Raw genomic sequence first — 15,773 nt, forward strand, 5'->3', positions numbered from 1 at the left:
TGGAGTTTTAAATGTTTTATTGGTTAGGTCATCCCATTCAATTCAAATAATTAAATTAAAAGATCTGTTTAAATATCGTCTTCAAAGAGGAGAGCAGAACTAAAAGAAAACACTCATTCAAGCCTTCATTAAAAATGTGAAAAACAACCAAAAACAAATCAAAGTTCCTCCTAAAAACACTCCAATCACAACACAGACATGAACTGAAATGTAACACACTATACACAACACTAGCTATCAATCTTTAATCTGGGGCTCCGACTAACACGCCGCCGTGATCGTCCCGCTCGTCCCGACAGCCGTTCCATGTCGCTGAATCTCTGTGGGGTTTCCCTGGCTCTTCTCCAGGGGCTGTGATTAGAGGTGGGTGGGTGTCAGAGTGGTCGCGAGGTTGCCATCAAGGCTCCCCGTTTAAAAACCAAAGGTGTTCTCGCCGCTGTACGCCACGTATAAAAAGCCGTCCTCATCCTTCTCCTTATCGTAGAGCTGGCCCATCGTGATGCTGCAACAACAGATCATATTATTGATCAATAACCAATACCACACCATCCATCAATCACATTAATCAATGGCTAATTAAGAGGTTATGTGAATCAGAATGATTCTTCTCCTGGACACCCAGGGCTGCTTCACATAGATTTTAATCAGCACACAGGAAAGACTCACTATAAATACCAAACTGTGAGATTCTGCTAATAGTATTCAAAGTCAACATAAATCAGATATTCCTGGAACAAAGTAGAGAAGCTACAGAATCACATATTTCCTCTGAATGATGGTGTGTGTGCAGGGATCTTGTTCTGTCTGTTTGTCCATAGTTTGGTCATTTTAAAGCTGTCAGTGTTTGAGAGGGTAGTAAGGCTGTCATCAGTCTGCAGGTCAGGATCTGAAGGAAAGTGAGACATCTCTGTCTCTGTAACAGACACCAACGCTAACGTCTGCATCTTCATGGGAGGCTACAGAGACTAAATGTGTCGACCGTTGAATTTAACAGTCAGTGAAGATGGAGGCTGTGATGGAGGGCGGAGCAGAGAGAGTGCTGTCTTCATCATCAGTCCGACTAAATCCAGACTCTTCCTTCATGTCTGCGCAGAGGTGTTGGCGTGTCTCTGTTGCTTTCATTTGATCGCCCATTGCTACACTCTCCCTCTCTCTCATTCTCCTCGTGGCGTTTTTTGGGTGGACTATAAATAGGCTTTTCTTCAACACTTCAGTACTTTTGGTACTATCTAGGGGTGTGACAAAATCTCGTGCCATGAGATCTTGTGAGATCAAAACATCATGAGATATCTCGTCGAGGTGAAAATCATCTCGCGAGATCAATATTGCCCAGACTCCAGGAGCAGCAGCTCTCCTGACAGAAAACAATACCTAATTGGAAGTTATGAAAGGTCACAAAGATGCCCTGGACACTTTAAAACTGTTGGTTTGACAGCTAATGAAGAAACTGAGCTGATCTGTGATCCATCCAGATCACCACTCCATCCCCACCCCCTCCTCTGCGTGGGCTACTCGGAGCCGCGCTCCACCAATGCATACTAAGTTCATCATAACAGTCTGAAATGATTGAATGCTGCTGCTGGAAACCTGTGCAGACTCGCTCATAGTGCCGCTATCTGTGACTTTTTAACTTTGATTCAGTCGCTGCTTTGTCATGTCTCCTCGTCTCGCCGTCTGCCAGTCACTCATCCATCAGCTGTTGGCGGTGCTATCTTCAATCAGAAGTTTAACACGAGTCGCGCGATGGGCTGTTGTATATTGCAGCGGTAAAACAAACTCAGTCTGAGCGCCACAGAGTCCACTGTTAGCTCCAAAAAGCTAAGTTCTAGCTCCGGTTAAACGCGCCCTGTTTGTCTGACAGCAGACAGAGCAGAGACACACACACTCACCCACACACACACACACAAACGCTCATCTGTGCGTCGTGTCCAACACTGTCAAAGCTCATATGACAAAAAAAGACTATAAAACGATAGAATGGCTATTTCTCTAAATGACTGTAAAAGCAAACAAACATGCTATTGACAGAAATATTTCTATTGAGTGTTTTAAATATGAATGTCCTTAAAGAGGATGAGAAAAAGTTTGATTTTACTGATGCAGCCCTTTACATTCAGTCTGTTGTAAATAGATTTTAAATTACTTTTGAAGTAATCCAAATGCTTTTATTATTATTCTAATTGTAGCAATGAGTGCATAGTGTGGTAAAATAAAGATGTGGTAGACTATTAAAATGAACGGTTTGATGTGAAGAGCATTAAAATGTACAGTTTGAGTCAGAGTTGAATAAACTGCATTTGCATTGATAGCCTAACGGGAGTTAGTTTAAACATTTCTGAACAGACCTGAATGCTTTGAAATTATGACTTTCAGCCATATAAAGGACATATTTTCCACTCAGATTTTTTCCCAAAATTTCAAAAACGTCAAAAATCTCATCTCGTCTAGTGAGACAAGCGTCTGGTCACACCCCTGGTACTATCACAGGTAAAAATGAGACAGAGGGTCATGTTTAAAGGATGTGGTAATGAAGAAGTAGCTGCTGTTGGGTACCACAGCGCCCCACATGTCCAGGAGCTGCTAATGTTTTAGTGAAGTCTAGCCTTCTTAGAGGCAGCTCTGGGTTAAAAATGTGATGTTTTTGGTTACTATGACGATGATCATTTAAAAGAGCGCTATGCAGGAGCGCTGACCTGGACTGAGGCACGGTCTTGTCCACAAACAGAAAGATGGCCTTCTCTGACGGCAGCTGGATGCGTTTTCTGATGATCCACATGAACTGAGCCACCGTGATGTCCGACGGCACCAGGTACTTCCTCTTATCGATGTCCGTGATCTGTGAGCCCGACACTTTCTCCACAATCACCTGAAAATCACACAGAGACACGACAGATAAGAAAGCAGGAAAGCAGACAATTTCCAAAAAGAAATAAAAAAATTAAACAGTTTGTTTTTCATCACATCTTTGTGTTTGGGATCAAAAAAGGTAGACGAAAGAACAGAACACTGGCGGTCTAACATTCTTTTTCTTCCCTGTTAGTCTAACCTGGTGCAGGTTCTGTTCTTTCATCCCGTTTACCAACCATAAAAAAACAAGAATAAAACAATGTTTTTCATTTCCTTATTAATTCTTGGAAAAGAAGTAAATAAATAAATAAACAGCCTGAAAGGGCCAGAGACGGGTTTTCATGTTTAGTTTTCCTGTTTTTAAACAGTTCTGGGAAACAGTTTGTTCTGTTTCTTGATTTGGGATTTTTTTTTTTAAACCAGAGATCTGTCGGCCATAAAGATCCTAAAGCAGCACGCTGTCCCCGTTGTCCTCTTTATTCCTGTGTGGTTTTTGTGATCCTGCTGCTCTGGGCTGTGCTGCGCCTCAGAGAAGGATCCAGGGGAAGCCAACAGTCAGAGCAGAACCGGGATGTGGAAGGATCTCTGAGCAGAGGGGTCAGGGGGAGACTGCAGGTAAACTGGCTGTAGGATGACCAGTGCTGAAAACAGCAGGCGCCAACTGGTCCAGGACCCCACCAACCCCCCGATGACAAGCAACAACCCAACCCTTTATCTTGATCCAATCAGATTATAGAATGAAGAAGATGGACACATCACAGAACAAAGAAACTGAATGAAAAATCATCTTTTAAAAGTGCTTCATAAGCTTTCTCGACATCATCCGTGACCCACTGACCCCCACTGCTGTATAACACTTAATCCATCTTGTGTGTGAGCTCTTAAAAGTAAACACACACAGACATGATCATTTCTGATATTTAACAAAGTCAAAGTGAGCAGTAAAAGCCACAGCGCTCACACTCACCGGGACCCTGTCAGGGTACTTGTTGCGGATTTTGGCTGACTCTATGCATCGATGTTCTGAAAGACAAAGAACAAAACAAGAGTTAACTAAATATGTGTGTGTCAGAGTTAAATAATAAACGGGGGCGTAACTGTTTGTTCTGCCACTCCTGCTTCGTGTTTTCCCTCCGTTTAAATAAAGTTCAATAAGAGCTGATCCGTGATGTTGGCGTGGTTTCTTCACTTTCTGCCAGCTCAAACGGTTCTACATGAAGAGTTCACAGCACGGTTAAAGAAGCTTCTACAAAAGAGAAATGACTAAACAAAAGGAAAATAACAAGATCAACCTAAGACAAGGGCTGTGGCGAAGAACTTATTTACATCTCCCACATGGAGGGGAGAACTTTAACCTTATTGAATACCACCATCAATCCTTCATTGGTAAACCTTCCCCTTCCAAACCTCAGCTTTTAATCATTTTATCTGAATAACTATGTAGTATCTACCAGGGAGGCATGACATTGGACAGGGCTGAATGATTTTGGAAAATAATCTAATTGCGAGGTTTTCCCTAATATTACAATTATGATTTGATATGAGATTATTCCTTAACTTTCTACTATTCCTAAACAAGGTCTGAACAATTGTTTAGAAGTATCTAATTAATTCTGATGATTTTGACTCGTATTGCAAACTGGATATCAATTGTTGCATTTAAGGGTTTTTGTCATTCTTATATTTCCTAAGAAAAAAGTACAAAAATGAAGAAGGTAGGATTTTTGAAGACTATTCTTTAAAAAATGGCCCCTGAATGATTGCATATGTCATGCATAACATCTCTGCTGCATAAAAAAGTTTAAATCTGATATTTTGACTGAAATTTTAGGTCAAAGAAATATTGCACCTTCTGCGAATTGAAAATTGCAGCAGGCCGTATTGCGATTTAATCTAATTTTCAACTAATTGCCCAGCCCTAATTTTGGATACCCCCAAATTCAACATTAATTCAAGCTGATATAAATATGATATCAAACACAGTTCAGACCAAAACGTCAGTCCTTAAATCACACTTTAAAATGTAAGGAGTAAAGATGACTAAAGACTTCAGCTGAGGTAGGTCTGCTGGTCCTGAGTAAAACTCCACCAGTTCATTCCTACGTAACAGTTTTCCTGGCATATCTGCTGCAGATATTTACAGCTGAGAAATCGGTCATACAGATCAGAATGACAAATTAAATTAACTTTTTTCCAATAATCATTATAAAAAATATTACTTTTTTGTATAATTGGTATTATAAAATATGTACCATTTACATTTATTATTTTATGTTTTTGTATTATATTTTACTTTATTTTGTGTTTTTATTATTATTACTTTTTCTTTTTCAATTAATATATATATACTCCACATTAAACTATAAATATATTGATGTATCTATAACAAACACAAAATGTTTAATACTACTTTAGCTTCCTGAAACCCAGGTAATCTATACTGGATGACGTGTTGCTCTTGTTTTCTGGTGTTAATTATATTTATGGTTATTCAAAGTGGTCAGAATGTTCCAGTATCAAAGTGCCAAACATGCCAGTGGTGGGATTTTCACAAATCAGTGATCAATAATCTCGTTTAATGACTGAGATCTCAGTATCGGCTGTTGTTATAGTTTTTGCCACAACTGAGCAGCCTTAAATAACAATCCTATTCAGTGAAATATGTTTTTATATCTATTTAATCATTAAAAAGGTGAAGAAAATTAATTATACAGGGGAAAAGCCCAGCTAATGTATATAACAATCAGTGTATTGTGCCAAACTGGAGAGCAGCTGTTGCCTGTATAAAGGACATCCTCCTTTTAACAGGAAACAGGGAGACTTATGGGTAATGAAGTCCTAACCCTGACACTAACAATAACACTGGTTGCTACCATCAGTTAGCCTGTAAACAGGAAGTCAAAGCGGGTTATAAGGAAGCTTTTTGGGTGTTTTATGATCAACGGTATTAAATTAATTTAGTTTTTAATACTTTGATATAAATGTCATCTCTTCATGGGTTTCACACTTCAACTCATAACAAAAGGCACTAACTCACATCTAGGCCTTTTCAGGACTCATTTTAGCCTCTGACAGTTTGTTAGGTCGCTGATTTTGTTTCGTCAGTTCAAATAATGAGTAAGATTATTAACGTATAATAATAATAAAACAACTAAAGTCAAATTTACATGGGATTAACAGCCTGCAGGCCTCCTATTGTTCTGCTGTATCAACTTTTCAGTCCAGTTGACTACATCCAGGCCTCCTGCTAACTTTGATCTGAGTAGAAATGAAGGAAAATCCCATTTACAGACACTAAACAGACATTTATCTGTGGTTTTATCCAGCTGTTTACTGGGAATCAATGCAGGATGGAGGCTTAGCAGCTTACAGTGTCAATATCCTCCATCAGACCCGAACCAGGTCGAACAAAGACACGAAGATCTGCTAGCCTACACCGAGACGACACCTTTAATTTAATGTAGAGACACAATAAACGGCATTTATCCGAGCTGACAGGTGCATTTGAAGGTTTATTTCTCATTTATGTCGACGCAGCTAAAAACTAAAGCCTCCTCTCTGAACAAAAGCCTAGCGGGCAGGCCTGCATAGAGCTAAACGGATAATACAAGGATGTTTAACGAACAAATCACTACAGTGGATCCTAATGTCATCAGACAAACAGCATGACATGAGAAATTAAAGTGCGTAGACATTTTTATCACCCTGCCATTAAAATAACAGCTCCCTCCTCCCTTACCCAACGAGTGATCCTCTTTGAACATCCATTTCATGTTTCCGGGCTCTTTCCGCTCGATGCAGCAGATTATAAACTCGATTTACTGTTAGTCAAAAAGTTAAAGTGTTTTTATTAATGGTGGACTTTTAAATTTAGGAGTTAAACAAAAGAAGAAACGGCGGAGAAGCCCGAACTGCCGATCACAACAACAAACAACAATCTCCTCTTCACTATCAGCCCCTCAGCGCTGCCCCGTCCATGACGTCAGTGTAGGACTGTACCATTCTGCCGCACAGAGGAGGGTGGACGACAGAGGAAACGCGACAACATTTCTTTTCGGTCTCAAGTCATTGCAACAAAATACGTTTTACTGGCACAGCTGTTTCGAGCTGGGAGTTTTATAGTGTAATAATCACTCTGAGGAAAAAAAATCCGGCCTATTCGTTTCTTAACTTTTCGACATGGTTCCCTTAAGGTCGCATCAGGTCCCCCGTACAGTTCCTCCCAAGGAGGAACATAAACAGAAGCAGAGCTAGCTCGCTGGGCTAAAGGCTGCTGGTGTGTTGTTGGTTTCATAACTGTTACGGTGGCCCCATGACAGGAACAATGGTAAACTGGTTTGATTACATACATGTTACACATTCAGAAGGTTTAGATTTCTCTCATGAAACGCAAAAATATACTTCAGATAGTTCTAAGCTACATTTACAACCCCAATTCCAAAAGAGTTGGGTCGCTGTGTAAAATGGTGATAGAAACACAATCCAATGACTGTTAAACCTCATAAACCCATTTGTCATTCACAATAGAACAGAGAAAGAAAAGGTACATGACTATTGAACTCAAGTTAAAGTACAGCTACTCCAAGGGAACATGTACTTAAAGGTGCAGTGTGTAAAACTGAATATCAACATCTGGAAGTGGGTTCTAGACTGCATTTCTCTGCTGGAAACTGTGGTAACCAGTTGAATTTAATGTGTATCTGTAATGTGAACACAATACAATACAATAACTTTATTTTTCCTTTTTCACTCTATGTTACCATGGAAACATGTACAAATCCAAGATGGCGGCATCCATGGAGGGGACCCTCCCTAAGTATGGATTAAAGGTTCATTCTGAGTTGTTGTTTTTTTTTTTTTTCCAAAATAGCTATTTTTGAATTTAGATGACTAAACACTTATTTAGATAGACCATCTTAGAAATGTTATACTTTATTTTACCAAGTTTGTTCAGCTAAATGCTACTAGGCTAAATATTACACACTGCACCTTTAAGTAAAAATACCAGTATATAAATCCACTCAGGTAAAAGTAAAAAGTATCTGATTTAATGTTTACTTGGAGTACTGAGTAGACACTGAGGAGTGGTACAGTAAAATCTGATCTTTCATAAGTGGCAAGAAAAACAAGAGAAAAGAACTCCAACAGTCAAATTATACTTTTAAAGTGTTACCTATGGTACAGTGACAGAGATGCAGTAACTCCAGAGCAGGGGTTTTCAAACTTTTTTTGCCTAAGGCACACCTAAGGTTAAGCCAAAATCTCCAGGCACAACATATTTAAATAGATACAAAATAGACTTATTAAACAATATAACAGTCAAGGTGGCCCATAAGGGGGATAAAGGGGAGAGGTTCTGGGGCCCAGCCAACTGGGGGTGGCAAAAGTGGGTAAAAGGTGCCTGAAAGGTGGCACAAATTGGTTAAAAGTGATGAAAAAGCATGGCAAGATTGGGCAAAAGTGGAAAGACAAAGTAGAAAATACAGAACAATTGGCATAAGGGACCAAAAATGTATTAAGAGTGTCAAAAACACGTTGAAAGTGTCAAAAAGGTGGCAAAAATAGGTTACAAGTGGCCATAAAGGGTTTAATGTTGTAAAAATGTGGTAAAAACAGGTTAAAGTTATTTTAAAAATAGGCAAAATTGGGCAAAAAGTGGCCACACAAAGGCAAAGTGAGTGAAAATTAGCAAGAAGGTGGGAAAAATGGGTTAAAAGTGTCAAAAAGGTGGCAAAATAGGTTAAAAGTGGCAAAAAGGGTTGAAGTTGCTAAAACATGGTAAAAATGGGTTAAAAGTGATGAAAAAGATGAAAAAAATGTCCAAATTATAGCAAAAGTAGGCAGAAATCGGCAAAGAAAGTAGCAGAAATGGGTTAAATGTGGCAAAATGTTACAAAAAAGTTGCAAAAATGGGTCAAACATATATATTTAAAAAAGTTTAGAAATTGCAACAAAGCAGCAACAATGGTTTAATTTGTCAAAATAAGTGGCAGAATGGGGAGGAAAAATGGTTAACTTGGTTAAAAGAAGCATGAATTAATTATTGCAACACCAATTTCAACCCAATAATAGCTTGCCAAATGAGCTAACTGTTAGCTAGGATGCTAGCACCAATGCTACTGATCCAAAACACACACTCATCAATAAATCACAGCTGAGGAGGGTCCAGTCTCTGGGGTTTTCAGGGGTCCAGCCAGATCCCAAAGGCACACCTAGACTTGTCTCAAGGCACACTAGTGTGCCCTGCCACACCATTTGAGAACCACTGCACAAGAGCAGTGTGTGGCTCTTGACCCACACCTGGCTCTTTTGTGACAGCTTGTGGCTTTTTGTGACATCTTGTGGCTCTTTTGTGACAGCTTGTGGCTTTTTTGTGACAGCTTGTGGCTTTTTTGTGACATCTTGTGGCTCTTTTGTGACAGCTTATGGCTCTTTTGTGACAGCTTGTGGCTTTTTTGTGACATCTTGTGGCTCTTTTGTGACATCTTGTGGCTCTTTTGTGACAGCTTATGGCTCTTTTGTGACAGCTTGTGGCTTTTTTGTGACATCTTGTGGCTCTTTTGTGACATCTTGTGGCTCTTTTGTGACAGCTTATGGCTCTTTTGTGACAGCTTGTGGCTTTTTTGTGACAGCTTGTGGCTCTTTTGTGACAGCTTGTGGCTCTTTTGTGACAGCTTATGGCTCTTTTGTGACAGCTTGTGGCTTTTTTGTGACAGCTTGTGGCTCTTTTGTGACAGCTTGTGGCTCTTTTGTGACAGCTTGTGGCTTTTTTGTGACAGCTTGTGGCTCTTTTGTGACATCTTGTGGCTCTTTTGTGACAGCTTATGGCTTTTTTGTGACAGCTTGTGGCTCTTTTGTGACATCTTGTGGCTCTTTTGTGACATCTTGTGGCTCTTTTGTGACAGCTTATGGCTCTTTTGTGACATCTTGTGGCTCTTTTGTGACAGCTTGTGGCTTTTTTGTGACAGCTTGTGGCTCTTTTGTGACAGCTTGTGGCTTTTTGTGACATCTTGTGGCTCTTTTGTGACAGCTTGTGGCTTTTTTGTGACAGCTTGTGGCTTTTTTGTGACATCTTGTGGCTCTTTTGTGACAGCTTATGGCTCTTTTGTGACAGCTTGTGGCTATTTTGTGAAATCTTGTGGCTCTTTGACATCTTGTGGCTCTTTGTGACAGCTTCTGGCTCTTTTGTGACAGCTTGTGGCTTTTTTGTGACATCTTGTGGCTCTTTTGTGACATCTTGTGGCTCTTTTGTGACAGCTTATGGCTCTTTTGTGACAGCTTGTGGCTTTTTTGTGTCAGCTTGTGGCTCTGTTGTGACAGCTTGTGGCTGTGGTGGGACAGCGTGTGGGTTTTTTGTGACAGCTTGTGGCTTTTTTGTGACAGCTTGTGGCTCTTTTGTGACAGCTTGTGGCTCTTTTGTGACAGCTTGTGGCTTTTTTGTGACAGCTTGTGGCTCTTTTGTGACATCTTGTGGCTCTTTTGTGACAGCTTATGGCTTTTTTGTGACAGCTTGTGGCTCTTTTGTGACATCTTGTGGCTCTTTTGTGACATCTTGTGGCTCTTTTGTGACAGCTTATGGCTCTTTTGTGACATCTTGTGGCTCTTTTGTGACAGCTTATGGCTCTTTTGTGACAGCTTGTGGCTTTTTTGTGACAGCTTGTGGCTCTTTTGTGACAGCTTGTGGCTCTTTTGTGACAGCTTATGGCTCTTTTGTGACAGCTTGTGGCTTTTTTGTGACAACTTGTGGCTCTTTTGTGACAGCTTGTGGCTCTTTTGTGACAGCTTGTGGCTCATCAAGGTACGGTGTGTAAAATGTGGGAATATTAGCTACATCCAACAGACAGAATCTGGACTGCGATGCCCACTTCTGATGCTAAAAGTGGCAACCAGTGGAATGCTAAAAAATGTGTTTCTGTTATTTTGTCCCATCTGTGATCCTGTAGGAACATGCAAATTGCAAAAATCCAAGAGGGCGGACTCCATGAAGGGGACCCTCACCATGTATGAATAAAGGACTAATTCTGACTTCATAAAAAAATAAAACAATTTTATATATTCTGGGGATTAAACACTAATGTAGAAAGGCTTTCTTATTGATGTTTAATCCCGTTTTTTACCATGTTTGTTCCACAAAATGCTGCTATGCTCAATATTCTGCACTTCACTATGAGAAAACCTTAAAAATGGGAAATTTTGACTTCAGAATAATCCATTGCAAGTCACATCAATCCATTTTCCCCTCACCTATAGGCTTTAATAGACAAAATCGAATGTCAACCTTTATTTTTTGTCTGTAAATTTTCATGGAATACACAAAAGATGGAACATGCATTACATATATTTATATGTTCACACCTCAGGTTTGGATTGTGGCTCTTGCAAAGTCTTTCTCAACAATTTGGCTCTTTGGTTGAGCAAGGCTGTGTACTACTGCTCTAGATCAGCAGTTCTCAACCTTTTCAGCCTGCGACCCCCAAAATAAAGGTGCCAGAGACTGGGGACCCCCACTGTACATGCATATTCAGAGAATAGTCATGTTGAGACAAGGTCGCCCATTAGGGGGGGAAAGTGGAAGGTTTCTGGGGCCCAGCCAAACTGGGGGGCCTGCAAAACCATGGTCCATTGTAAAATAAAGCTGTGAATAATAACCACTCTGATCAAAGAAACACATTTTTAATTCATTTTAGTAGTAGCCCTCTTAAAAATGTAAATCCTTTAGTTGAAAACAGAATTCAATACAATAAAAATAGCTAAAATTGGTTAATTGGCAAGACATTGTGGGAAGGTGGTGCAGTTGGATGTTAAAAGGAGCAGAAATAGTTAGAAATGGTTAGAAATGCCAAAAATTAGATAAGCGTGAAAAAATAACCAAAAAAGGCAAAAATGGGCTTATTCAGTGGTAAAGGTGGATTCAAAAGTAGCTGAAATTGCGTTAAAGTGACAAAAATAAGTGGAAATTTTCTGAAATGGGATGAAAATTGATAGAAATGGGCAAAAAAGGGTTAGCTGAGGCAGAAAACGTCAGAAACTGGCATACATGGGTATATTAAATGGGGAAATGTGGCTTGAAAAGTGGTAAAAGGGTTAATAGTGGCAATAATGTGTCAACAGAGCCAACAATAGGCAGAGAGTGGTAAGATTTGGTTTAGAAGTGGCAAAAACAGGCAGAAATAAGAGGTGGAAAGGGTTTAAAATGAATAAAAAATGGGTTTTAAGTTGCAAAAATCTGTTAAATTGATAAAATTGGTGGTGAAAAGTAATAAAAACTGGTTAAAATTTGACAAAATTAATGTAAATGGCAACAGTGTCATTTTAAAAATGTTCTTAGTTTTTTAAGGCATCTGGAGACCCCCTCTCAGTGTCTTGCGACCCCAAATGGGGTCCTGACCCCAGCATTGAGAATCCCTGCTCTAGAGAATCTGTGCTGAGGGGTTTCCTCAGGAAGAACACAGCAGAGAATCTTCCTCATAGCATGGCCATGAATGCTGATGAATATGCTCTATGCATTCTTTGGGGCACTTCAAACCACCGGCAGGACTCTAACCCAGAGGATAACTTCACTCATGGTGTAAATGTGTCTCACATCAAAAACATCAACAATCCTGCAGATACATGAGCAAAAAATGGTCAGTAGGGGAGAGTGGGGGGATTTGTGCCAGCGGGGAAGTAGTGCCACCCCTTGTTTCAAGAAAACCATAGAAGAAATTGGTCATGTGACCACATATTTTTGAAGAGCCATCCATTTTACTCATCCTGCATAAAAGACAGACACATGGCATGAGAGGTAAGCACATTTTAGCTCAAAAAACTGTTTTTTGCCTTTCAAAGTAAAATTTCAATGATCAAGGTTTTTTGATTGTTGTGTCTGAACAATTATAGACACGTTTGAAAACGTTTCACACGTGTTTTAGTGCTTCAGTAGGCTACACAGTGAGTCTATACAGTTAGCATGATGATAGCTCTAAACCGCTGGATCAGGCTAGTTTCTCATAATGGTGGGGCTGGGGTGATTTGTGCCAAAGGGCCTGGGTTAAGTTGTGCCAGTGGCACACCCACAAACCCAGACCCCAAGACACACCCAAACCATGACACCCACACAACCAGACCCAAATACCCACAAATCCAGACCTACACATGCAGACCCACACACCCAGACACATAAATCCCAGACCTACACCCTAACCCACACACCCTCTCACCCAGACCCTCACACCCAGTCCCACACACTGACACACCTGCCCTAACAAATCCACACAATAACACTCACCTAGACCTACACACCTAGTACCCAACAAAGAAGGACCAAAAACAGCTGGAGGAGTGAGGAGATGGACCTCATCAGTGTTTGATTTACCTGCCATTTATTTAATTTAGCTAACACTGATTTCAGTTTTGAGTTCACACGGTTATTAAAAAGCAGTTTATTTAGTTTTTAACTGGCCTAAGTCACAATGAGATGTTAAAAAAATTGGCCTAAAACACTTTATTCATATATGTTGCATAACTGACAGACTGTATGTCAACATGAATCTATTGCCAATGCCTTTTTGCCTGGAATAATTCACAAATATCAATATTGTGTATTTAAGTTTTTTGTGTTTTCCCAAAAACTAGAAAATATGACTTATGCCATTAGTTTAATAGGGTGATTATATCTAAGTAAACCCTAAATGAGTAATTTTGTATTAAATTTGTCTTGCTTTTATACAGCATTATAGTTTATGAGATTAAAATGTTCTGTTTTACTTCAATGATCTTCAATAATCACTGGCACAATTTACCCCGACGTATTCTAACCAAAGGCACAACTTACCCCACACCGGGGGCAAGTTGTGCCACGAGACCACTTTTTTTCTGAAAGCTATATTTCTGAAACAGTTTATTTCAGATCAAAATTATTGTTCCCAGGGATGCACCACATCCTGAAATATATGTACGTAATTAAGTTGGAGGCATTACTGTCATGGCCTCACTTTAAAATCACTTTGAGTAAAAACTGGCACATCTCACCCCACTCTCCCCGACACGACTTTTGTCGTTTTTGAAAAGAAAATAATGTGCATGTGTAAAATAATTAGAACTGCTACAGGACGCTCTGTTGTCCCATCTTTATTGGTGTTAACTGCGGGACAGGGTCCAGGACAAACGTCCCTACGGGGACACTGAGGTCGATCTGGTTGTTATATAATAATGATAATAATAATATCTTGAATTTATATAGCGCCTTTCAAGAAACCCAAGGACGCTTTACAGGAACACATATACATGGACAAACTATGTGAGGGTAGGATGAGTGTAAGGGCTGGTTTAGTGAAGACTGTAGGCTGTGGTGAACAGGTGGTGCTTCAGACGGTTTTTGAAAATGTCCAGAGATGGAGCGCTACGGATGTCTGCAGGAAGAGTGTTCCAGAGGGTGGGAGCTGCAGCACTGAAGGCTCTGTCTCCATAGGTTCGGAGTTTGGTTTTGGGCATGGAAAGTAGGCCGGTGTCTGAAGATGGAAGGTGCGGGATGGTGTGTATGGATGGAGGAGATCAGAAAGGTACTGGGGAGCCAGAGCATGGAGAGATTTGTATGTGAGGAGGAGGACTTTGTAGTTGATACGGGACTTGATAGGGAGCCAGTGGAGGTGGATGAGGGTCGGAGTGATGTGTTGCCAGGGTCTAGTGCGGGTGAGAACTCTAGCTGCAGAGTTTTGGACGTACTGAAGCCTGTCCAGGGTTTTGCTGGGAACTCCAGACAGGACTCCATTACAGTAGTCCAGGCGGGAGGTTATGAAAGCATGAATGAGTGTTTCAGCCACAGAATCAGGGAGTGATGGTCGGAGTCTGGAGATGTTCTTGAGATGATAGAAGGCAGATTTGGTGACAGACTTTATGTGGGACTGGAAGGAGAGGGTGGAGTCCAGGATGACGCCCAGGTTTCGGACCTCGGAGGACGGACAGATGGAGGTCCCGTCCACATGGAGCATGAGATCACCAACCTTCTGCAGCAGCGCTTTGGGGGCCACCACCATGAGCTCTGTTTTATTGCTGTTGAGTTTGAGTTGGTTAGAGGTCATCCAGGCTTTGATGTCATGGAGGCAGTTTACCAGGGAGTGGGGAGGGAGCTGAGTGGATGGTTTGGTGCTGAGATAGAGTTGGGTGTCATCTGCATAAGAGTGAAAGCTGAGTTATCAGTGTTTTTGAGTTCCTTTATCAGGAATGTTAGCTTCAGATGGTCTCTCTTGGTTTTCTTGAAAGGCTGTTTGTTTGTTGAAGATGTTTCTGTGTGTTTGCTGTCAGTTCTGTCTCCATGTCTGAGATCTGGTCATCCTGCTGTAGCCTCAGTGGTGAATCAACATCACCTCTGATGGCTTATCTGGACTTTTCTGACTTTTTACAGGACGGTGATCAGAGAGGTGTGGTGAATGTTTAAAAGATTTAAATAAAGGGTGAAGATACAAAGGACAAATATGAGAGGACTATAGAGGGAAACAGGAAACATCAGTCTGGTGATTCTAGGCCTGTTTAAAGTCAAACTATAGCAGAACCAGGCCAGCAGGTGGCGATGTAGGGCAATGATCCACATCCACTGATCTGTCTGCCTTTCTCCAGCCTCAGGATTCACATCAGTCAAGTTCAGTTCCTGATCTGCTGTGGAAAGATGGGCTCAAAAAAAATATACCTCAGCAAGCAGAGATGGAAGCATGGATGGTTTAAGGCAGTGTAACTCAACCCTGCTCAACCAGGGAGCCAAACTGTTAAAAAAAAAAAAAAAAAAAAGAAAGAAACCTTGCAAGAGCCACAATCTCAGTGGGGAAAAGTGGTGAAAAAATAAGTTAAAGCTGGCAAAATAGGAAAAAAAGCTGCAAAAAAGTGGCCAAAAATGGATAAACAGGGGTAAAAGAGGCAAAAATGACAAACTGGGAGACAAACTGGGGGACAAA

General features: G+C 40.6%; 1 protein-coding gene across 1 annotated transcript; it reads right to left on the reverse strand.

The window, feature by feature from the left end:
* LOC121514922 (gamma-aminobutyric acid receptor-associated protein-like 2) lies at window positions 1-6,818 on the reverse strand. Its single transcript, XM_041795371.1, has 4 exons — window positions 6,587-6,818; window positions 3,815-3,870; window positions 2,694-2,866; window positions 1-502 (listed from the first exon to the last, which is right to left on the reverse strand). The coding sequence occupies exons 1-4, from the start codon at window positions 6,618-6,620 to the stop codon at window positions 412-414; spliced, it is 354 nt and encodes a 117-aa protein (XP_041651305.1). The 5' UTR covers window positions 6,621-6,818; the 3' UTR covers window positions 1-411.
* Window positions 6,819-15,773: the final 8,955 nt, after the last annotated feature.

This window comes from Cheilinus undulatus, linkage group 1 (assembly GCF_018320785.1).
Source record: "Cheilinus undulatus linkage group 1, ASM1832078v1, whole genome shotgun sequence".
In the NCBI taxonomy this organism is placed as follows: domain Eukaryota; kingdom Metazoa; phylum Chordata; class Actinopteri; order Labriformes; family Labridae; genus Cheilinus; species Cheilinus undulatus.